The sequence below is a fragment of the Zalophus californianus genome, chromosome 17 (assembly GCF_009762305.2).
Source record: "Zalophus californianus isolate mZalCal1 chromosome 17, mZalCal1.pri.v2, whole genome shotgun sequence".
In the NCBI taxonomy this organism is placed as follows: Eukaryota; Metazoa; Chordata; class Mammalia; order Carnivora; family Otariidae; genus Zalophus; species Zalophus californianus.
Window position 1 is genome coordinate 5,651,163 of NC_045611.1, and position 25,804 is coordinate 5,676,966.

Genomic DNA, 25,804 nt, shown 5'->3' on the forward strand with positions numbered 1-25,804 from the left:
GTGGCGTTCACGGCTACCAGGCCTGAATCATAAAACCCTCCACGGGCAGTTCTCTTGAGAGCAAGAAATAAACTGCTTGGTAAACGGCTGAGTTTTGGAGGTGTATCTGCTATAGCAGCATGATCTAATACAGAGCTAGCAGACGGTGAGGCTGAGAATGTGATCCAAACCAGTATGATTCTGGGGCTTGTGTTTTAGGGTAGGTGGTAACATTGCTCACCTTCGCTTCTCTGTAATTTGTGTACACGGATCTGAGTTCTACTTCTGGAGGGTGAAATACTTTTCCCATTTCCTCTTCTGGAATGTAATCCTCCAAAGTCCTGAATGCCATTTTCACGTGCCTTCCTCGCCTGTCCCAGTTCCTTATACGACAGAGTTGTGTAGCCAGATAAAATTTAATTTGCCAATAGCCTCTTTCAAGTAAGAGGTGGAAAAACAGTAGGGAAAATCAATGATACTAAAAACCGGTACTTTGAAAAGATAAGACTGACAAATTTTTAGCTAGACCAGCCAAGAAAAAAAAGTGGGGGCGGGAGAAGACACAGATCACCAAAGTGACATTGATGCAGAAAAAGCATTTGATAAAATCCAAACATTAATTCATGATAAAAACTCAATAAACTTGGAACAGAGAAGGAACTTCCCCAACATGATAAGGTACATAAACAAAAACCCCTGCATCTAACGTCATATTTAATGGTATGAACGCTTTCCCTCTCAGAACAGGGCAGTGCTATCCACTTTTGCCGTTTTCACTCACTACTGTGTTGGAGGTTTGAAGCAAAATGGGGGTGGGGAGCGAGAAAGAAAGAAAAGAAAAAGGAAAAACAAGAAGGTATAAAATAGAAAATGGATCCTAATGCTCCTAAGACTTCTGACCCAGGCCAGTGCACAGGGGGCCCTGCAGCAGAGACCTGGCTTTGCCTGCCCAGCATCCTTTCCCTCACCACACCCAGAGACTCACAGTCCAGCTGGGTGACAAACTGACTCTATCTCTGGTGCAGGAGGGGACATTTGACCTTGACCCAGACCAGGCCCATCAGTTTATTTGGTCTTCTTTAGCCACAGAGCTGATTCATGGAGGTACACACGACTCATGTTGATAAAAGTGAACTTTATTCTAGCAGGGGATAGAGCCTCTCTCCACTGCAGTTGCTGTGAAGATAGAGCTTGAGCTTGAAGCTACAGGAAGCTATCTTGACCATCAAAATGAAACAAAAATAAAACAAAGCAACCCCCCCCCCAAAAAAACCAAAAAGACGGAGAGAATGGAACCAATGTAGAAGAAAGTCAAGCAGAGAGATGAAGATAAAGTCCTAGAAATAGGTAGTATCTGAACTTATATGCCCACCCAGTCCTGAAGCCAGGATTATTCATGGACTTCTCACATACACAGGCCATGAAATACCCTTTTACTTTGGCCAATTTTATTTGAGTTTCTGGCATTTGCAATGGAAAAAGTCCTGACTAACACAGGATTGTGACCGGACCCGAGTCCCATCCCACCTTGATTTTGACATTAGCCTTTGCAGGATCTCACCATTACCCTTGTAGAATTCACAGACAGTCCTATTATAACCCCCACCCCCCGCCACCATCATCATCTGAATCTAAGTCCTAGTAGAACCAGGACTATCTATATTTTGTTTTCCAGCATATCCCCAGTGCCTAACACACAATAGGTAGTCAGTCAATATTTGCTGAATGAATACTAATTTATGGTTGAAGAATCGACAGATGGAGGAATGGTGACCACGGGTAGATCTGTTCAGAATTTTACTAAAGGTTTAAGTTCAGCTTCATGGTCTTTAATTTCCAGAACTTATGTTCTCTATCTTTTTAAAATGTTGACCATGCCCATCTCCTACCCACTCACAACTCTCTTCTCCATGATGTCTCAAAAATTACAGAAACTGTGGCTGAGATTGTAATCACAATGTTCTCTGTGTCCTCTGTGAGATGTAATTCATCCGGTCCTACAGATGTGCACTCGCTTAAATCAATAGGATCCACTTTTATCATCTTCTCAACTAACTTGAACTCCAATTTTCTCCTATTTATATTTTTTCAGCCCTTTTACAAGGTGATTATTTTCTTTGATCATAAAAATGGAGGTGACCTGACCCTGCCTGGTTCTGCATTTCCTCTGCCATCTTCCTGGGCACCGTCTGCCAGATGGCAGGTCTGTGCCCAATTGCCTGAGCAAATGTCCTTCCACTCTCTTTGGCTTGTTTCAAACTTGCTGCTGTCAAGAAGCTTTAGGCTCTTGGGCGCCTGGGTGGCTCAGTCGGTTGGGCGACTGCCTTCGGCTCAGGTCATGGTCCTGGAGTCCCGGGATCGAGTCCCGCATCGGGCTCCCTGCTCAGCGGGGAGTCTGCGTCTCCCTCTGACCCTCTTCCCTCTCGTGCTCTCTGTCTCTCATTCTCTCTCTCTCAAATAAATAAATAAAATCTTAAAAAAAAAAAAGAAGCTTTAGGCTCTTATATTGAACAGTCTGGGCTTTAAAGGACATGCTCAAAGCATGTCCTCAGTTTATTTTATATGCTATCTTTTAAACCAAGTTTACTAAAGAAGTCCATATTTTGTCACAACATGCTTGTTTGGATATATGTTTTCTCTCTCTCCTTTCTCAACTGTCTTGCAGGGTTTTGCAATTATATACTCAGAATTTTCCTTTCAAGAACTTTTATTTCTTTCGTTAGTGTGCTCTGTGTTAGTGTATCTGGTTTTTAAAAATGTCTACATTTTTCTCTGAACTTGACCTGAAATATTCTTTCCCCTAAACCGGGGCAACTGCCTGGCTTCATCCTGCATGCCCTTCTGTTGGACTCACCAATGTGAGACCAGCATGGTCATGTTCTTGCATGGCCCCGTTGACCCATGGTATTGACGGGCCCCTTCATGCAGTTAATGTGGCCTGCTCCTCCCTCTCATTTGTGAGTGTCTTCCTTCCATTTACCTTCTCTGATGACAGCAGTGACATTCAGCCTTCCTTCCTCAGCGACCCCACTCCCCATAAGTTACCGTTAAGTTGTATTGGTTTGGAGACAAAGACCCCTCACTTTTATTTGCTCCCCCCCTTACAATCCTCGGTTTTATAGTGAGAGGCTCTGTGACTGTGGATATAGGAGTTTTCCAGTTTTTAGGTCTTCAAATATTTCCACATATTTCAGTTTGCTACATATTAATCAGAACTACGGTAAACTCAATTTTCTCTAAGGAAAACCCAAATGTGTCACATAAGAATACAGAAATAAAAATTCTATATATTTTGCAACCATCTTCCAGTGGGGAAGATTCTCTCAGTCTCCTGCTTTCTTAATTCATAACCAAAATTGAGAAATATGACAGTCGACTACTTCAACAAATGTAAAAATGCTAACAACATCCCTAGGTATGCCGGCAGCTTTTGTGTGTGTGTATCTATCACAGTGTTTTCTGAGTCTTCCTTTCATTTGAGTCATTTATCCATGAATCTCTTACCTACCATTCGGAGCCCCTTGGAGCCCATGGATTAATTCATTTCTGCATTCCGTAATGCAGCCTGAATGTGGTAACACGTATATGGATGGTGACGAATAAGTGCTTCTCCCATGGAACTGAACTTTGGACTCCATACAGAATCAATAGGCTAAAAAGGAATGTGTCATCTGGAGGCATTTAAACATTGCCATCTACATAGAAACATCTGATATATTAAATACGAATTACTTTAAACTACTAATTAAAACAGTCAAAAAGGCTTCTGCTCAGAGATGCTTTGAGCATGTCCTTTAAAGCCCAGACTGTTTTTCATTCATGTTATCATTCAGATGGGTCTTCCTGGTAGTTAATTGGCATTCAAGAAGCCGTGATGTATCAGTTCCCCTCTGATGATCTCCTATGCTCAAAACTGAAAAGCACTGAAACGTGCCCATTTTTTAGAGTGTGTATACCAGAAGGTACCTTAAAGTGGCTCATAAGAACTGAGTGATCCAAGGGAAGAATCAACTTGACAGGGAGCTATATCACCATGCCATCTGGGACAGAAGAGCATCAAAACTCAGATGAGCCCTTTCTGCAAAAGTGTCACCTTGGAGCAGGTGGCATTCCAGCACCATAGCTCTTGCACCCACCTGAACAAGCCCTCCCATTCTGGAGGGTGTTTTAGATGCTGCACACCCTCTGTCCCCATCATTGACCCAGCAACTGGAAGATTTTTCACCACTGACTGTGGCTCCCCCCCAGGTCCCTGTATTTCAGCAGAGAATAAAACGATCCCCGTGTATATCACTTTGATAAGTTTGTAAAGCACTCTGCCATTTTTGGGCAGGAAGCCGCTAAAGAAAGATACCTTCGTTACAGTTTACAAAACCATTTCCAAAATGTGCTGCTTTGGCCCTTAGAGTCAAGTTCAGAAATAGAAGCCTGTAAAACTTATCCAGAGAACCATTGTCAAAAAAGACATTCTCCCTGTAATTGGAGGGCACGCTTTAGTCTGTTACATTAGATGATTCTGATATTAAATCTAGATCCTAAGACTATCTTAATTGGCCATAAAAAGGACAATTGAAAACACAGGATTTGATCACTGCACATACAACGCTCGTGCTATAACCACCAAATTAGGCCATTTTGCAGGGAGCATCCAGGCCTGAGTTCTATTTAAGCTCTCTCAGGGTTACATTTCATCATCCAGTTTCAAGAAGGCAAAAGGGTATTAAGTTGATTAGGATTCAGTGAAAGTTGAGACCATGGCACATCGTGCAAATTTAACATTTGCTTCCATCCACCATTCCTGATAACAGAGGGAGAGAAAGACATTTTACACATTTTCTGAGGATTAAAGTTGGACTTGCCCACTGCTCGCGGTGACACCTTTTGGTGTCACTGGATTTAACGATATTATAAATAATGAGTTAAACAAATTTGGAGAGTCTGATTAATGAACTAGGGACCATTTTGTACGAGAGAACACTGATGTCTAAATGGAGCGTGTAACTTCCACATTCTCTGCTCCCAGGAGTCATGGATTCCTGGACCGCCGAGCCCCAACCCCCTCCACACATGGAGAAGCGGACTGCACTTCTGCCCGCCCCAGTTCTGACCAAGCTGCGGGAGAGGAGGCTTGCCTTTAAAAATCATGACAACTTCTGTTTCTTTGCTCTGTTACTTTCAGAAATAAGTACCGGTTGAGGAAGTCAGACTTGTTAACTACTGGTGGGTGCCTGGGTCCTTTTAGAGGAAACAGTACTGGCAGGAATCATGGTCAAGACACTTGCAGGTGATGGAGTTGGAAAAAACGGGCCAATCTTGCTATTGACTGGTTGTGCAACAAGGGACCATTTGCTTAAAATTGCTTAAAATTGCTTAAAAAAGGAACCTTAGGCTCCTCCCCGCCCCCATGGTAAAAGAAGGATGACTAGTATTTCCCAAAGACGTTGTTGTGAGGGCTACATGGGTTAAGACATTACATGGGGCACACAGTTAGTTCTCGACACATTTTATGCATTATTATTGTTACTAATAAGTGGGCCGTGGTGGGGGACCACACGGGGGATAGTATCACCCATACCAGGCAGAAGCCTGCTCTGGAATCTAGTCTGGATTCTAGCAAAAACTTGCGAAGACATGGGTACAAAGGACGCAGTGGCCAAACCCCTTTCCTGGCATTCCACTCCTGTCTTTGTCCTGACCACATCACTCTTTTTTCTTCCTTTTTAAAGACTTAGTTCTTTTAGAGCAATTTTAGGTTCATAGCATAATTAGGAAGACGGGACAAGATTTCACATATGCCCTCTGCCGCAACACAAGCAGAGTTCCCCCCAATACCCGCTTCCCCCATCCCCAGAGAGGTATGTTTGTTACAGCTGATGAACCTACATCAATACATATAAACACCCAGAGTCCAAAGTTTACGTAAGGTTCACTCTTGGTATTGTACACCGTGTGGGTTTGGACGAATACATAGTGACATGTATCCATCACTGCATCATACAGAGTATTTTCACCGCCCTAAAAATCCCCTGTGCTCTACCCTCTCATCTTTCTCCCCCTACCAACCCCTGGCAACCACTGCTTTTTTTTCACTGTCTCCATAGTTTTGCCTTTTCTGGAATGCCATATAGTTGGGATCCTACAGTACGTAGCCTTTTCAGATTGGCTTTTGTCAATTAGTGATATGCATGTAGGGGCGCCTGGGTGGCTCAGTAGGTTGAATGTCCAACTCTTGATTTCCTCTCAGGTCATGATCTTGGGGTGTGGGATTGAGCCCCGTGTGGGGCCCTGTGCTGGATGTGGAGCCTGCTTACTCTCTCCCTCTCCCTCTGCCCCTCTCCACCACGCTTGTGCGTCCCCCGCCTCTTAAAAAAAAAAAAAAAAAAAGGTAATATGAATGTACGTTTGTTCCACGTCTTTTCCTGGCTTGGTAGCTCATTTATTTTTAGTATTAAATAATATTCCTTCCTTTTGGCTTTCGGCTCGGGGAGGCAAAGGTGCAACTTTCTTCGGTCGTCCCGGATCCGGGTTCATCCGACGCCAGCCACCTCCGCCATGCCGCCTAAGTTCGACCCCAACGAGATCAAAGTCGTGTACCTGAGGTGTACCGGTGGCGAAGTCAGTGCCACGTCTGCCCTGGCCCCGAAGATCGGCCCGCTGGGTCTGTCTCCAAAAAAGGTTGGTGATGACATCACCAAGGCAACCGGTGATTGGAAGGGTCTAAGGATTACGGTGAAACTGACCATTCAGAACAGACAGGCCCAGATTGAAGTGGTACCTTCTTCCTCTGCCCTGATTATCAAAGCCCTCAAGGAACCACCAAGAGACAGAAAGAAGCAGAAAAACATTAAGTACAGTGGAAATATCACTTTTGATGAGATTGTCAATATTGCCCGACAGATGCGACACCGATCTTTAGCCAGAGAACTCTCTGGAACCATTAAAGAGATCCTGGGGACTGCCCAGTCTGTGGGCTGCAACGTAGACGGCCGCCACCCTCATGACATCATAGATGACATCAACAGTGGTGAGCTGGAATGCCCGGCTAGTTAACTACAAAGGAAAATGTTTCAATAAAGGATCATTTGACAACCAAAAAATAAAATAAAATAAAAAAATAAATAATATTCCTTTGTCTGGATGGGCCACAGTTTATTTATCCACTCACCTACTGAAGAGCATCTTGGTTGCTTCCAAGTTTTGGCTATTATTAATAAAACTGCTATAAACATGCACATTCAGACTTTTGTGTGGATCTAAGTTTTCAACTCCTCTGGGTAAATACAGAGGAGTGTGGTCGCTAGATCGCAGGGGAAGAGAATGTTTAGACTGAGTCATTGCTCTGTCAATGTAGCACTGCCCTTCATTGCTAGAGAGCTTCCTCTAACTTGTGCTTTGCCAGCTTCTAAACAAAGACTGACAGAAAGGTGGGCTTGGGTAGAATAACTCAGAGCATGCTTTATGTAGTTTCCTCGCATTCCCCTCAAGGACTAGGCTCCACTGGAGCTCGTTGGTCACCATTGTACTGACTCAAGCTTCACTAGCTAATTGCCTTCCCTTCCCTGTCTCAACCCCCTAACCCTCCACCTGTGGCTCCTTCATCTCCCAAAAAAATAACTGCCCTTGAACTCTTATCTCAGAGTCTGCTCATGGGATGCATGCACAAAGTGAGACAATCCCTGACAGCCCTCCCTCCCCATGCACACCCCCATTCATCACACAACGTTTTTGTCAACTCTTATATCCTGTGCCTTGGTTTACCTTCTCTGATGGCCTGGGCAGTACTGCCACCTTTAGACCTTTTTCGCCCTGACTACCTCATGGACTTTGTTCACAGATGGTTCTAATTGTTAAGACAGAGATTTCCACCCTGTTCCCTGGGGGTGGGGGTAAGGGGGTTGGGCAACAGACCTACAAGCTGGGAAGGAAGGGCTCTAAGTGTTGTGGGTCAAGGCACAACGTGTGGCCAGAAGAACATGTACCCCTGTCTGAGTATCTGTGGGTATGCCGGGCTAGCCAGCAGCGCACCTCTCCCCAGACACATCAGCACTACACATGTCCCCCTCTCTCTTTCGGCCTACTCCCTGTCCTTTGGGAAAAAGCGGTCAACTCTAATTCACTTTGTATCAGAAAACACTTTGGCCATTTTGAAGTCTGAGTCCCATTTCTACTGAGTTTTTTTTATTTGTTTATTTGTGTTGTTATTTGCTTTTAATTAAACCAACATAGACTCAGAGGGTTTCATTCACCAACGCAGATGATGAGGTTCCCCAGCCCCACCTCCAATTTCACATACTTTGAATTAGGACTAAATATAGATTTTAGTGCCGAGACAACAAACATTTGAAGAGACACAATTTTTAGGTACCACTGTCCCTACATGCAGTAATAGAAGACACTAATTACAGTTGGTTTCTTCCTCCCAGGGGTCAACGAAGTATATCCAGCTAAGAGTATTTTAATTAAACTGTTTTATATACTTCCCTGTCTTTCATATTAATCACTCATCTACTTTAAGGAATGTTTTGACCTAGCAGCGGATTTTACACTAGATTTGAAGACCCCAGGTATCTGAGAAAATGTCAGCCGGTTTGCATTTGTTCATGCATTAATTTCACACTTGTCTGAACCCCACCTGCGTGTTGCAGAGATCCACAAAGGTGTTAGTGTTGAGTACGATATTTTAATTTAGCTGGCCCAAATTCAGCTTCTTTGACTATGACAGAGGGTTCCAGTAAGGTCAATCCCCCACACTTGATGAGTTTACTAAATAGTTAAGAAAACAAGACGCATGTGAAAAGCCACAGATTAACACAGAGACAGGAATGGGCAGAGGGAGTGGGCTGGAGATTTGGGGAGAAGAGTTGAGAGGAAAAGCTGCTCTCCCACAGATAACCATGGCAACCGCAGGATGGGACCAAGTGGAGAGGGCAGTGTCATCTGCGGAATGGGAGTGATGGGTGCTGGGGGTTCTGAGGGCCGTGCAATGGGGTGGCGGACTGGACTGGGTGAGTTATGAATCACAAGCCCTTTAGGTTCAGGAGAAGCATCTGCAAATCCAGAATGGCTGGATGAGGCCAGAGCACTGGACACAGCTCAGGCTCCTGGACATTGGCTGGTGGGGGCAGCTCAAAGCAGGCAGTCGATGGAGGTTTTGTGGAATTTGGTGGCAAAAATCAGGATTCCAGGACAGGAGCCTGGAGCATGGGTGTGAGGGGATCCAGGCCCCACAGATACTGTCTGGCAGTGAGTGAAGGGAGTCAGAGGAGGATGACACATTCTGAATGCCCATGGTTACCGGGTGCCATCTGTGTCAAGGTACCTGGAACTGCTCCCCCAAAAAGCCTCAGAACATCTTCCTCATCTGTTTGGGGTTAGCTCATTTAATCCTGATGGTCATCCTGTGGGGTAGGCACTGGTACTACCCCACTTCACAGATGGAGCGGAGGTGGGATTTATTCAGGACGGTACAGCAAGCAAGAGGCAATGTCCAGGTGCTGATGTCCATCTCTGCAGTGCCCCTCCAGGTCACTTCGTCCTAACAGATGTGAGATGTGATGCTTTGGACATCAGGGATCCATTGCAGATTTGTGAGTGGGGTGGGGGGAAAGGCATGACGGAAAGGAGATGGTGGACACAGGGATCACACCTAGCTGACTTGACAAATCTTCCTAAAGCTGTCATAGACTCAGCTCTTCTCTTGTTGCAAACGTGTATTTTTCCGCACAAACCACATTACACCTCATGCCTCCATGAGATGTATGAGTGAATGAAAGTTGCAAAGAATCTCACTGCTCAGGGAAGCTATGGGATTCAGTTCTAGAGCTCTCAAAGTTCTGCTTTGGTTCTGACCTTTTTGCTTCCCATCAACAGAGGGTTTCAGGTCCCTCCACCCCAGGGGCCACAGCTGGGAAGTGAGTGGGCTGGCTTTGTCCTAGCAGCCAGGCTGAACTCTGAGTTTGCATCAACCTCAGCATCTTTACCCCACTGCTAAATTCTGGTGGAGAGCACACCAACCTCAAAGAAACCCCCCTCCCATTTGCTGCCCCACTGGCCGCACAGGTCAGAGCTGAATAAACTCATCAACTGGGAGGCGTGCAGCATCTTTGGCCCTTGGGGTCAGAATGAACACCCTTGCTGTGCTCTAAAGAAGAATACAGGGCTTTGGAAATCCTATTCTCTAATTTAGTACCTCCCAAACTGAAAGGTAACCCTTTTATATACTGTGAATCGTACTGGAAATGTGCAGAAAGAAATAACACTGTCACGTGACCATCAGTAAGCACCATTAAACACCTGCATGGCCTGTTTAGTGGTTTGAGACTTGGAGCCTGGGAGCCTTCTTATAGGACAGAACACATTTTCCAGTGGGGATTAGCCTTGAGATTAGAGTTTAATGAAACAATCACTAACACTGGAGCCTTGGGCAAAGGAAACAGCAAACTCCAGGGAGCTCCTGGTTTATCTGGGGAAGACATTTATCTAATAAACCATGAATAAATAATAGAAAGGAGTCTAAAGTCAAGAGAAGCAGAGGAGCCAAGGGACAAAAGGTAGGGGCTTGATGTATAAGAAGATGCTTTAAAAGCAATTTAGTGTTTTGACTTTGCAACAGACATTCATTCCTGGAGAAATGCTGTCACTTGTGCAGAAAGAAACATGTGCAAGGCTGCTCGGGCTGTATCGGCCAGAAGAGGCTAGGCTATGCAGTGGTAACAAAGAACTCTAAAGCCTCCGTGACTTTGAACAACAAGGATTTATTTATTGCCTATGCCCCATGCCCGATGGAGGTCAGCAGCGGGATTCTGATAACCACACACACCCAGGGACCCAGGTGACCAAGGTGGCAGCATCTTATGGACGGAGAGAGCATTATAGGACTGAGCACCAACAATTCTATGCTTTGGCCTAGAAGTGACACATGCCACTTCCACACACATTTCAATGGTTGGATCCAGTAATGCAGTGATGGCTAACATCAAGAAGGTAGGGGAATATAGTCTCCACTGCCAGAAAGTAGGAAAGGACCAGATACTGAGGTACATTAATACATCTACCACAAGTGTAATGGCAAAAGTTGGGAAGAAATGCCTAACTATCTCCTCGTGTGTACATGATGTGAACATACATCCACATGAAAGACTATAATGGGACTGTTTAAGAGGATTTGAAAATTAAAATGCAAGTTGCAGAAAACTGCACACAGTAGTATCTCTCTTAAGTATGACTCACCCACGTTACAAACCTCTGTGTTTTATTGGACATGGCTATATGTATCTAAGTGTCCAGAAAAAGCTCTGAAAGGACATCCATCAAACTAGTAATGGTGGTTACCTCCAAGAGAGGAATATGGTTGCAGAGAGGACAAGGGGACTTCTGTTTGTCTGAATTATTTAAAATGAAAAGGAACTTATATATAGCTTCTGAGTTTTTTCAAATAGCATTTATCCGTTTCCCGTGGCTGTTGGTTGGGTGGCCCCTGTGCTAACCCGTGGTGCCATGTTCATTGCAGAAAGGTGACTGAGAGTGCTTCTCACCTCCATGAGCTGCACCAGCCATATGGTTAGCAACCTTGTCCATATGGGAGAAATTTTCATCACTAGCTGGTCCTGTTTGGTCTTACATCTGGCACTTTCTAGAACATTCTGGAATTTTAATTCCACAGGAAAGCACCTCTGTATTTTTTTACGTTCTATCTCCTCATCATCTTTGATGATTACCCACAGGATAATATCCTGGGAAATGTCAAGTTTCCAGATGTTTTCTTTTTCCTTCCTCATTTCAAAACTGATTTATCTTCTTCCAAACCCTAATTCCTCTTTCTTCAGGATTCTTCTCTACACTAATGTGGTCCAATAGAATCATGAGCACAATAAATCCAACAGATATCTCATTTCCCCCCAATAATGTATTATTTAAATTAAGCAAAACATACAACTTTCCAGAAGGGTTTTAGAGCAGAAGTACTGGTGTATCTCAGACAAAAGGGCAAGCCAGGGGGGCAATGGCAGGGGCTGGATTGGTGGCCTAGTGCAGGAGAGACTGTGTCCACGCAGGACCCTCTAATCTGACCGTAGATCTGGCTTTCAGGTACAGAGATAGTAATTTTTCAGGATGAAGTCATGGAAAGTAGCTTGGAACATCCACACAATAGAATATTATTCAGTTATTAAAAAGAAACGAGCAATCAGGCCAAGAAAAGACATGGAGGAACCTTAAATGCATATTTCTTTGTGAAAGAATCCAGTCCTAAAAGGCTACGCACTGTACGACTCCAACTAGATCACCTTCTTGAGAAGAGAAAACTATGGACGTGGTAAAAAAGCAACCTCAGCGGTTGCTGGAGGTTTGGGGGAAAGAGGATGATGGATGGAGCGTAAGGGACATTCAGGGCAGTGAAACTATTGTGTATGATACTTTAAGGATGGATACATGCTATGACACATCGGTCCAAACCCACAGGAAGCTATGAATGGGGCAGTAGAAGCATATGGAAACTCTATCCTATTTGCTAAATTTTCTGTAACCCTAAAACTGCTCTAAAAAAATAAAGGTTATTATAAAATTTTTGCAAAGGAGCTTTTTTTTTTAAGAGAGGAATTTAGAAGGCTTAGCCCATGGTTTGGATTCAAAGACACACTTTTTCTACTTTGAGGAAAAAATACTCAAAATACTTGCAGAAAATGGGAACGGCACAGAGCCCACCCCAGGCCCACTAGGGCAGGAATCGTTGAGAGCAGAGTCCTTGAGAGAAGGGACTCCCTGCTTTCACGCTGACCTGAAGGTAGCTGCTCCCAATCTCTTCCTCTACTTGGAAACAGAAATTCCACAGAGGCAGCATAGATGTTGCCATGGCTTTGACCTCGCCGTGAACTTCCTTTTATAATTTTGTAAAATAGAAGAAAATTTGCCCAAGATGGAATGTTTTGTTTTTCTTTTTCCAAAGAGAAACATACCACATACCATGGATTCCTGCCACTCATCTCTGTTAGTAATAGAGAGATGGATGGACTGAGTGTCTGGACACGCTGTGGCTGAAGCAAGGCTCAGATTCAAGTTGTCACGTATAATTCTGGAGAAACACTTTGTATCTCTAAGCATCAGTCTCAATCTATATAATAAAGGGATTATGGTTAAAGAGAGACTTACAGGGCCCTGGGGATACTCAGGAAGGCTTTTGAGAACCTAACGAAGGGTAAAGAGGAAGGGGTCACAGATGACTCTGGGCTTCCCCTCCTCCTCCAAACACACACTGGTGCTTTGCTCCATTTTCCTTCCTGGCCTTCATTGTGATGAAAAAGAATGCCACTGATTTAGATGATCATCACATCCCATTTCTGTGTCTAAAGTCAACATTCCAAAGTAAGTGGTAGATGTGGGTGGTGGATGTGACCCCCTGAACCAGAGTGACAGATCTTAGGAGGGAACTTTAGCAAAAGCTGTACAAGGTTGAATAGTAACCTCCCCCAAATCAATGCCATCCAGAAACCAAGAATGGCACCTTATCCGGAAAGAAGATCTTTGCAAATGTATTCAAATTAAGATAAGGTCAGACTAGATTAGGGTGGGCCCTAAATCCAATGACTGATATCCTTATAGAAAGGAGAGGACACAGGGCACAAAGAGACATGGAAGCCCATGTGAAAACAGACACAGAGGTGGGCATGCTGCCATCTGCAAGGCAAAGAATGCCAAGGGTTGCTGGGAACCACCAGAAGCTGGAAGAGGCAAAGGAAGAATTCTTTCCTAGAGCCTTTAGACCTGGTGGCCCTGCTGATATCGCCGCTGCAGAGTTCTGGCCTCCAGAACCAGGAGAGAATACACTTCTTTTTTTTTTTTTTTTTTTAAAGATTTTATTTATTTATTTGAGAGAGCGAGAATGAGAGAGAGAGAGAGAGAGAGCACATGAGAGGGGGGAGGGTCAGAGGGAGAAGCAGACTCCCCGCTGAGCAGGGAGCCTGATGCGGGACTCGATCCCTGTTCTCCAGGATCATGACCTGAGCCGAAGGCAGTCGCTTAACCAACTGAGCCACCCAGGCGCCCCGAGAATACACTTCTGTTGTCTTAAGCTGTTCGGGTTTGGGGTCATTTGTTGCAGCAGCTGGAGGACACTACTGCATGTACTAAGCATTTTCAGGTGTGTCCCTCATCCTAAATCTTTGCAGCAAGAGCCTGGTTTTATCGCATTTCTCTTTCCCCAGGTCTTTAGCAGGGGAATATCCTTTTAAGCCTCTCATTTTTTTTTTTTTCAGGACATGGTAAATACCAAATCTTACAATACCAATGGGCTTGTGATTGCTTTTGAGGGATTTCCTGCACAGATGCCCAACCCTTTGATGTGGTTACAAAAACGAACTTCTTGAAGCTGATAACTCACATCAGAGAAATGGGGACTAAGAACCGGTACTGTGCTAAATGTACCCTCATCACTGCCACCTTGGGGGTCTGCTAAGCCACAAGCCCTATAATATGGAGCTTCTGAAAATGCGTAAGCCTGTAATGGAAAATGGAATCTGCAGGAACGTCTCCACCTTGTTTAATAAAATACAATGTAAGGGATTCTCTTTCCAGAAACACTGCTGTGGAAAAGTGCTTGCTCTTTCCCTCTCTTTCCCTGTGTGTGTGTGTGTGTGTGTGTGTGTGCGCGACATACATATATACTCACATACATGTATACACATATATATGTATTTTTAAAAATCAGAGTATATTCTATTTAAACATTTTGATAGAACCTGGGAAAAGAGGAAGGAAGAAGAGAAAGTGCTCCAACCTGAGCAATGAGGCAGCCACAAGCCACATGTGCTTAGTAAGCACTGGAAATGTGGCTCGTCCAAATTGAGAGATGAAGTGTAGAATCAATGAACACTGGATTTCAGAGGCTTCGTACAGAAAAGTAAAATATCTCAATAATTTATCATATTGAAATGGATATATATATATATACATATATATATATATATTTTTTTTTTTAAGTGGGCCCCATGCCCAGTGTGGAGCCCAACACGGGGCTTGAACTCATAACCCTGAGATCAAGACCTGAGGTGAGATCAAGGGATCAGTCAACCAACTGAGCCACCCAGGTGCCCCAACATGATAATATTTTAGATATGATGGGTTAAAGTACATCAGTCAAATTAATTTCACCAGGTTCTTTTACGTTTTTTTAAAAGGTTGCTACTAGAAAATGTAAACTTACTTATGTGGCTTACAGTATATTTGTGTTGGACAGCACTGGGCTAAGGGATATAGGGTCTGTGGTATCTTTTATTCAGTCACATTTTGAGCACTTTTGAGCATTTTTGTTCAGGAAGTTCTAATTTTCTTACAGAAGTGATTTTTTTAAGTATCTGCTGTAAGGATTCACACACACACACACAAAGAGGATTTATTTTGTGACATTCTCTTTTTTATGGTAACTTTTCCTTAAAATAACTCAGATATAAGGTAAACTTAATTAATATTCATTTTGCTCTTACGTTTTTATGCATTGCTGTGTGACCTTGGACTTTTCTAGGCCCCACATTGTCACCTGTGAAAGAAGTTGGTCTAGCGATGATCCCAGACAACAGTGATTCTCAACTTCTTCCTCTGTCTCAACAGATTAGAAGGTTCTGGGAAAGTGCCATCAGCAAGAACAGTTCCCTGTGCTCACAGTGCTGCCTCTGCTTCCTCCCACTTCCCCTGCAGAATTGTTGCCATTCCTTTCACAGACTCAGTAAGAAATTTCTAGGGAAGTGTCAAAGCGTAGTCATTACAGTCACAGCCTATAGAATGCTGGAGCCCTGGAGGAAACCCCAGTTCACCCCGTTCAAATGCTCTACTCCCCTCAGGGGAAGCTGTGGCCCAGAAAGAGTAATGATCTGCTAGTCCAGTCACCCTGCTGGTCGGCTCTGGTGAACACTGACTCCTTGCTTCATGGTGTCTCCTGGTCTGACAGGAGGGGAGGCTTGAGGGACAGAGACAGCAGAGCAAAGACCATCGTACACGATTGGTCACCCATACATCACTCCCTTCTTCCCTAACGCCATGTCCTACTAGAAGGTCATTTTTCTCTTAGTTTACCACAAAGCATAGAAGGACAAAGGATTTGGAGGGATGTGAATTAATGATGGTGTATAAGAGAAAACTCATCATCTTCTCCCAGTTTAAGTGAAGAAAATCATCGTTTCAATCTCTCTTCAGAGAGACTCGTAGAAAGCTACTTGTAAGTGCTTTGGATGCCAAAATGTTCTGAAGCACCAGAATTTCCAAAAACCAGGCTCCCAAGCCTGGTAAAAATGGTAGATGAATCAGAATGTTCTGTTCTGTTTAGACCTAAGGCGTATCAGGGTTAGATAAAGTCACAATTGACAATGATTGGTATTTATTATGAAAGATGCCAAGTTATATTTAGATGTTTTTTTTTTTACCTTCAAATCTCACTCTAAATTGCTTGTCACCTTTTGAAGTATCATAATTAACACCAATTAATTTGTGTGCTTAAATATTTTAATGACAGGTTATAATTTTAATAGAAAAAGCAATTTAGAAGAAAATCATAAGATCCTATGGTTTTCAGGAGAGGAGAGACAAGAGAGACTTTGGAGTAGACAGAACCCAGGTCCCAGAACTGGGACCCTGTTGTGACTCACCACTTCCTACCAGTAGGGTCTTTAGTGATTACGTGACCTCTCCAAACCTTGGTGTTCTCATTTATGAATCATAAATAATAAACCTACCTCATTGAGGTGCTCTAAGGATTATTCCAGGCTTGCTACCGTAAGTCCCTAACATATGTGATACACTATAAATGCTCACTGCATTTTCTTAAATGCACCACCACCAAGGAGAGAGAAAACATGTCAGAGTCTGGGTTCCAGGTTGAAAGTTCCCGGGGCAACTGAACAGTGAGAAGCATCTTCCAAAGAGTACCAGGGCAAAGAAGCCAAATCATCACAAGGATGAGGAAGGAGCTCAAGCCCCAAGGGTGAGAGGAAGTGAATGGAAGAGTGAGTAACTGGGAGACTCAGAATCAGAAAGGAATGGAATGGGCGGGAGGGCTGAGGGCAAAAGTTCAGAGACCATGAAGTAGGATTCCTGCTTCCTATATGGGAATCCACCGGGGACAGGCAGAGCATTTGAAGACCCTTTATAGGGCCAAGCACCTACCAAGTCATGTCTGTCCCCAAATGGAGCAGGCCGAGAGGGATGGCATGGTGTAGATCTCATCTCCGGAAAACTCATGATTCAATAGGGTGGCCATGCAAAGTCAACCTACCCAAGGTGCTGGGTCAAATGGTCTGCACTGAAGGGGTCCAGCACTGCTGCTACTGTCCATGACACATGAGGATTAGTGTCTGCCATGGATTATCCTATTAATAATTCAGCAGACACAGGCTCGAGGGATGCTTTCACCACTTACTGCTCCTGTGATTTAAATTCTCTGAGCCTTACTTTGTCTATAAAGTGAGGCCACCATTACCTTCTTTGTACAGTTGTTGCAAGGATTAAAAGAAATAATGTATGAAAGATACAGACACAGCACCTGGACTAGAGAAAAGACTCAATAGTTGCTAGCCATGAAGATGAAGATGTTGATTCCATTCCCTATAGCTCCAAGACCCTTCAATTTTGTCCAGACTTCAGACTTCTCACTAGTATATATTTCAAAATCTGATATTGATAACTCACATCAGATGAACCCCCTCTCTACTAAGCAGCCCAAGACAGACAGATGGGTTTCAAAAGAATATCTAGATGGAAATAAAGAAAGCCAACTAAGGTGGGTTTAGGTAGAACAGAAAATGAATGAATGAATGAACGAACGAACGAACGAATGAAGACACAATGAATAAATGCCAAGAGTACGGTACTTTTCCAGCAAGAATGAATATGGCACCGACTGATTAATGGGTAGGTGAAGTTGGAGGGAGCCAGGCAAAGAAGCACATGAGGGAAGGGGGGATGGGGAGGTTAAGAAGCTAAACACATTCCAGGTGAAATGAGTAAATAAATCCCAAGGAAAGAATGAAAATGAGAATTAATCAGGAGTGTGCTGAGCCGTGGCACTGCCAGCCACAATCAGAGGGTTTCTTAATTGCTTGTCAAAGACCAATGCATCCTGGCAAAATGATCCTCAAGTAATGTTGGGACTTCTTTTTCCTAACCTGGCTTCATTTATCATGATTAGAAAACAAGTCAAAATTGATTTCTGTTTATTTTATAAAGCAAATCCTCAGGGAACCCTTCTTCCCTGTAGGTTTGATAATTTTTAACTTAGAAGGGGCATACCCTCAGAACATAAAGAGCTGTGTTATTTTGGTTTAGGAGGATAGGGTGTGTGGATGTGTAAAGTTTATGGGTGTTGTGAAAAATGACAGTCTCTTAAACTTTTACAAATCACCTCAAATCAATCAACATGAGCTTTTTAGTTCTTTCCTACTTTAAAATGGGCAAATTAGAGGCAGTTTAATAAAGGAAAATGGCCCAAGCTTGAAAATCAGACACATTTGTGTTTGATTTCTTAGCTCTGCCACTTAATAGCTGTGTGACCTTGGGCAAGTCACCAGAGGAAATCACAGAGATTTAGCTCAAATCACTGAGATTTGAAAATGAGGTTGCTAATACCTCTCAGATTTTCCAGGAGGATTACGGGTCATGTACATGAAAGGTATCAATACAGAAGGTCAGCTGTAAATTTGGAAGTGATGGAAGTGATGTCCCGCAGGTGTAGTGAAACCACTGGATTCTAGATCCCATGAGGGCAGGACCTGTGTGTCTGTTTTACTTTGAATTCTATCCTGGCAATTGGCACAGGGCTTGGTCTATAGTTGATGTCCACTTTATCTATTTAACACTCACACTGCACCTAGTCTATGCAAAATTCTGTATTGTTTATAATATATTGATTCATCTAACCCAACAAATACTTGTTGGCTGCATGACTGTTATTCATTTACTCATTACGTAAAGATATTTAAGAACTATATCCCAATGTGCCCCTTTGGGGAGGAAATCCAGTCTACCCACCTGCAGTACAGTGGGTTGATTCACTCATTCTTTGATCCATTCATTCTTGTGTTCACCCATGCATTTGCTTGCTCACCAAATATTTATATTTTAGTTTTTCGCTGCAATGTCAGCCCACCACCATCATCCTAGATAAAACACAAGGTCAGCTTGCCCTCACCCCTGCTCCCCAGCTACCCAAGAAACTCATTTCCTACACACACACACACACACACACACACACACACACACACACACACACACACACAGCCTCAGGCAAATCCTCTATATTCCACCAATATTTTGTTAATCAGGTAAATCATATTTGAAGGACTGCAAGGAGATTCCTGGTTTGGGGGCCTCACATTGCTTGCAAACAAGCTGTGACAAGAACAAGACAATACCAGCAGAAGGTCAAAAACCATCCTTCTCTCCTGTACAGGCACTGTTACTCCCCAAACAGATTCCAAAGATCATGTTCTCTTTCTGGAAGTATAATCACAGCAAAAAAAAAAAAAAAAAAAAATCAATGTACATTTCAGCTCATGTGTAACAGTCTTATGAGGGAGCATTAATGTGATCTGCCAGCACCTAGAGATTTCTCTCAGCATTCTGGGCTGCCAGGCCATTCTCAGATGCATTTTCTTGATCTGAACAGGCCCTATTCCTGGGATTTAGTGTGTGGGGCTTCCCTGCTCCTTTTGGTTTATGCTTAATCCTCACAATTAATTCTGAGCCTCCTGCCTGGGGAAGTTTCTGCCGTAGACTTTCTTGGCATTTACCCAGCTAGAAAGAAGTGATTGATGCTCTCCTCACTCTTCCGCACAAAAGCTGAAAGGCTGGGCAGAAATATCACCTGCCTCCGTGCTGGCCTCTCCCAGCCTCACCTCTTGACCCACACTGTTGATTTCATCCCTCACGTCTCCTGGGGGACATTGACCCATCAATTACCTTCTTTTTCTCCTGTCTTCAATCATGTCCTCTCTACTGGCTACTTCCTGGCAGCGTACAAACATGTTTAAGGCTTATTTATTCTGGGAAACTGAAAAAATAAAAATACTCTTTTCAATTCTATCCGCCTCTGAAGTCATTTCCCCATCTCTTAGCTTCCCAAGGTTTTCTGATAGAATTCACTCCCTGTCTTCTTTGTATCATCATCCATGTGCCCTCGAGCCTGGGCAGGCTGCCTGGTGGCCTCTTCAACTCGCTGAAACTCTTGCAGTAAAGATCATCAACACCCAAGGAAAAACCAACTCCGGAGTTTATTCTGCCTGGCCCGTCAGCAGAATTTCCTTTATTCTTATGGTCATGCACTTACTCAGGTTTTCTATGCAGCGAGCGCTCAGTTATGCTTTGGACAAGCGTGGCTCTGCCCTGCTGGCTTTGACCACCCGTCGGGACCTGATATTGGTGAGCGTGGGGAATGCTGTGAGGAAGGGCTGTGCTGTGGGAATGGCAACCATCAGACCTGATCTGCGAGGCAGAGAAGGATTTTTCTGGTGGCATTGACATTTAAACAGAGGAATGGATAGAAATTTGTGAAACGAGAGCAACCCAGGTAAAGCATTCCTGGCAGAGGGAAGAGCAGGTGCAAAGGCACTGGGCCGGGAAAGAACATGGCCTGTTTGGAGAAGCAAAAGTAAGTCTGTGCTTCCAGACTACAGACAGTGAAAGAGAGCAGCAGGGCAGGGGAGGCGGCGGTACGGCTGGCCAAACTGACCATATACACAGGGTTTGACCTCCCTTCTTTGGCAATGGTGAACACTGGTGACCTTTCTGCCCTTGGAATCCCTTGTACACACCCATTACCCAGAATGCCAGGTGCCAGGAAATAGTGGGACCAAGAAGAATGTATAAAAGGAAAGAGAAATCTGGCTACTTCTCAATTCTAGTTATGCTAAAAACGTAACAATTCCCTTTGTTTTCGTCAGAGGAAGAGATTGCAGGTCCACATGCTTATTGTCAAAGGAATGCTGTGACATAATAAGAAATATATATATTTGGTCTCTGCCCTGGTTCCTGAAACAGAGCTCCTAAAACCCTTGTAATGTCCTAAGTGACGGAGGTGCTAGGAGTATCTTTTGTCTAGTATTTGTCTTTGGCCCCGACTGCTGACACAGAGCTTCTGCTCTGGGAGACAGGAGCATCTTCTGTTCTAATGAGGTGGCTCTAGGTGGGCTAGTGAATGGCTCCAGGGTGAGGGCTGGTAACCAGAAAGACCATGATTAGAAGCTTAGAACTTACAGCCCTCCTGGGAGGAGAGAGGGGCTGGACATTGAGTTAATAATAATTGATCATACCTATGTGATGGATGAAGCCTCCACAAAAATCCCTAAAGCACAAGGTTTAGAAAGCTTCTGGGTTGGTGAACAGGTCCGTTTGTCAGCAGGGTGGCACCCCCCCCAACTCCACAGGGACAGAAGATCCTGGGCTGGAGACACTTCCAGACCTCATTCCATATTCCTCTTCATCTGTGGCCTTTATAATAACCTTTATAATCAACCAGTACATGTAAGTAAAATGTTTCCCTGAGTTCTTGAGCCAGTTCTAGCAGATTATCGAACCTAAGGCAGGGGTCATGAGAACCCTTCCTCAATTTATAGCCAAGTCAGACAGAAATGTGTGTAACCAGGGCTCCCCTACTTGCGAACTGGCATCTGAAATGGGGGCAGTCGTGTGGGTCTGAGCCCTACCATGTGGGGTCTGCTCTAACCCTTGGTAGTTAGTGTCAGGATTGAATTAAATTATAGGACACCCAATTAGTGTCCAGAGAGTTGTGAAATTACTTGGTGTGGAAAACCCACACATTTGGTGTCAGAAGTATTAAGAATGGAGAAACTGTATTCTTTTAAATGCGTTCACACCAGATGGGTCAGTTCAGATAGGAATGCAGATGTGTTTCACTGCATGACTGTCATTTGATGTAAAAATGCTGTAGGTGAACTTACAAGGCTGAACTTGCCTGTTTACTCGATGACACACACACATACATACACACACACACACACACACACACACACACACACACACACACACACCTGCAGCCATCGCCTCATTTATTCCTGAGCTCCTAAATTAGAGCTTGCACTGGATCATAAGAGAGACAGGATATTCGTTATCATCAAATAAATATGAAACTGAGCTTTAGATAACATAAGGATTCTGAAAGTTAAGTGCTATTTTATGGTACCTTTCAATTTAGAAGTGCATTGCAGATAAAACATGGCTTTGGTGTAAACCATTGATGTATTGTGTTGTTAAGATCAATGAATTATTAAAAGGATAATCTTTTAAACACCAAGAAATTGTCTTCTAGTGTACTCTAGGGGCCATGGGTAAATGGATTACACATACAAATTCACCACTGCCTTGGCTGTAATTTATATAAACTCCAAAGTGCCCACCTGACATCACAGAGACCTGATCCTCCTCCAACCCACTCAGCTAATGTGAGACCCTGTGCACTGGGCATGGAGTAAGGAAGGGGTCCCTTCATGGAGCACTCTGTCCTCTATCTTCCTAGACGACTGAGGGGAACACAGTGATGTGCCACCTAGCCTGCCCCACAGAGAAGGTCTTGCTACCTCGGCTGGTGGGCGTGCTCTCAATGGACAGTCTATATGTTGGTTGTATCGGGATTTCCCGCAGATCAGTGCAGAGAGTTGTCTTACCCAAGGTTTTGCCCCTTCCACAGGTAGCCCATATCCAACTACTGGTTGAAGCCCAGGGCATGCTTTAATAAACAAGAATTTAATAAATAAATATGCTAAACTTCAGCTCAGAATCCGCTTCCCAGAGAACCGAGCCTGATGCAGAATCCCAGCCCTACAGTATTGGATGCAACTTCTGTCTTCAGTCTTCCACATTTTTGTCTGTGCTGTGGCATCCACCTGGACTCTCATCCCCCAGTTATCCAATGGGCAAAACCCAACTCCCTCATCAAGGGCCGGTTCAAATGTCCCATTGTGTAGTCAGCCCCCACAGTCAGTTGCTCTTTGATTTGTGCTTCCAGAGTCCTCTGCAGTATTAAAACGCTTGTATTTACTGCTCAACGGATGAGCACTGTGACAGATAATTTAAATATAAGCCACATGTGCATTTTTAATTGTCTAATAGCTACATTAAAAAAAAGTAAAAAGATGGGGCACCTGGGTGGCTCAGTTGGTTAAGCAACTGCCTTCGGCTCAGGTCATGATCCTGGAGTCCCGGGATCGAGTCCCGCATCAGGCTCCCTGCTCGGCGAGGGGCCTGCTTCTCCCTCTAACCCTCCCCGCTCTCATGTACTCTCTCTCTCTCATTCTCACTCTCTCAAAATAAATAAATAAATCTTTTAAAAAAAAAGTAAAAAGAAACAGGTGGGATCCACTTTAAAAAAACATTTTACCTTTATATAACGCAAAATGATCATTTCAATATGTAATCCATACAAAAAGTGTTCATGAGATTCTTTTGACAACTTTTTTCCCCGCTAACCCTTTGAAACCCAGTGTGTATTTTATACGCCCAGCACATTGCAGTGTGGCCAGCACCATTTCAAGTCCTTAATAGCCCCCTGTCACTCACTGTAGTGACAGGGCAGACAGTGAATTCCTCAAAGACACAACAGTTAAAACTTAGTCCATGCAAAGTCATTTGATAAATGTTTGCTGGATGTATGGACAAATGAATAAATGGCCAATGATGAGTGAAAGAATGAAGGAATGATCAGGACAGATTCATGAATGAGTACCTCAGTTACCTGGCCTCAGCCTGGGATTCATTCCTATGTTCCTGCTCCTTGATTTTTTTTCAGGACCTTCCTCTACGGGGCAGTGAATTTTCTGTACCTGTATCCCTCATACATTAATAACACACAGCATTAACAGCTAAGGGTATAGACTTTAAGTATAAACTTGATAAAACAGAGTTTGGCTACTTCCTAGCTTCTGAGCTTGGGCAAATTATATGACCTATTTGGAGCCTCATTTTTCCCATCTATGAAATGGAGATGGATAATAATGGTACCTAGAGTTTCTATGAGCAAATGAGGCATTACGGGTAAATTACTTTGCACAAAATAGATGCTCAATAAAAATGTAGCTAACAAAGACAAAAGTAAGGCTGAAAACCTTAGGAAGGAAGGAGGCAGGTATACAAACATAACATGAGGTCGTAATTCCTTCCTTCCTTCCTTCCTTCCTTCCTTCCTTCCTTCCTTCCTTCCTTCCTTCATTGAACTAATATTTTGTATACACCTCTGCAGTAGCCACGAAGATGCACTTCTCAGATGTCTAACTGAAGGGAGTGTTTTGATCAACAACTCCTGCTGTCATACGCTGAAATCCACTGCCACATTTCTTACCAAGGCCACGCTGTCACATGCTACTCCCAGCCAGTTCCTGAGCACAACAAGGATACCAAGGCAGCATCATTTCTAGGGGACTCACAACTCCTCGCTGGCCAGTTTGGGCTCAAGGACTCCCTGACTTGCTGAACTTCCTCAGAACTACATGACAGTCTCAGGTGCTTGCACTCAGTCTGGCCCTCCTTCCCTCTCTCCTATGTGTTGGTCTGACAGCTGTCTTCTTAGGGCACTAATGCCATCATGAAGGCTCCACCCTCATGACCTAAGGACCTCCCTAAGGCCACATCTCCAAATAGAATCTTACTGGGGATGAGAGTTTCCACATATGAATTTTGGGGAGACACAAATATTCAATTCTTAGCAATTACCCACAGAGAAAATTTGCACTTTCTTGTAAATTAATTACCTTTGTACATCACCAGTTATTAGAAGCCCATTACTTGACTCAGTCCACACTCCAACTTTGTTGAAATGGCAGCCTCTTCACTTTGGAGCGAAGGTTTGGCATGTTGTTAATATTTATTGCTATTGCTTAGGTCCCATTAAAATTGCCTGTATCTATTTTTGCATTTCTCCTATTTTTAAGCAACATCTGTCAAAACTGCTGATGCCAACGCATACGTATTTATGTGATTTTGTAACATATTAAAAACTGGGAATTTTCCTTTGAATATCTAATTGGTTGTAGTGATTGTGAGGTTTATCTCTTTGGGTTTGCTGTTTGTTTTCAATCTATAATGACTAATTTACACAGAACTCAGGGATTATAGTTGTCCACAATTAGAATTGCAATGACTTTAACGTCTGGTTTTACTTTTTCCCCCCTCTGGTTCATTGAGGACACAGTTCTTAGACAATTGTCAAGCCAAGTATACAGTAAGTTACTGTTCACGGCTCGCAAATTTTACAAACTTTGTCTTGGAGGGCCAAATGTGGAAATGTGTTTAGCAATTACTCTATTAAGTTCAATAAGTGAAAAATAATTATCATATTTGACACTAGTGAAAAATGCCAGCATTCTAAATAAAAAGAGCTGAAGGGTTACTAGATCCAAATTCCCAGAACTGCCTGAATGCTTTTAATAATTTGGAAAACTCAGTCAACATATTGTTGATGAAAAAAAAAAAAAGTTGCACTGAGCATTTCAATTCGTTGTTTTCCTGGTTATTTTAAATTAAATGTTAAATGACAGAACAACTTATATTGGTTTTGTTAGACTTTCTAGACATCTCACCCCAAACTCTCTTCTGGTGTGTAATAAAGTAAAGAGACAATAATTTGTAAGCCAAAATGACTGTTCTCCCCTTCAGAGTAGACATCTAGTGATGTGACTCACTTACTCTAACCAGATTTATTTGCCAAAATTGTTTTGGTTTCCTCCTGTGAGAACTGTGTTCAGAGGAGACAATACAAGCCCTCTGAATAAGCTTTATGAAGGAAAATCTCTGTTCATGGAAAGTGGAGCTGATTCCTAGAAATGATTGAATGTCATCC

At 43.4% G+C, this 25,804-nt stretch overlaps 2 protein-coding genes across 3 annotated transcripts in view; one reads left to right on the forward strand and one right to left on the reverse strand.

The window, feature by feature from the left end:
* The window catches only part of CDH13 (cadherin 13), a 1,022,481-nt gene that overhangs the window by 742,900 nt on the left and 253,777 nt on the right, over positions 1–25,804 (reverse strand). The window lies entirely within an intron of this gene.
* LOC113936172 (60S ribosomal protein L12-like) lies at positions 6,517–7,029 on the forward strand. The gene has a single exon (XM_035725262.1). It carries the CDS (start codon positions 6,532–6,534, stop codon positions 7,027–7,029), a length of 498 nt encoding a protein of 165 aa, XP_035581155.1. The 5' UTR covers positions 6,517–6,531.

Excerpts from the sequence above, each read along its gene's own strand:
- LOC113936172 (XM_035725262.1), top strand. The coding sequence starts at position 6,532 with ATGCCGCCTAAGTTCGACCCCAACGAGATCAAAGTCGTGTACCTGAGG.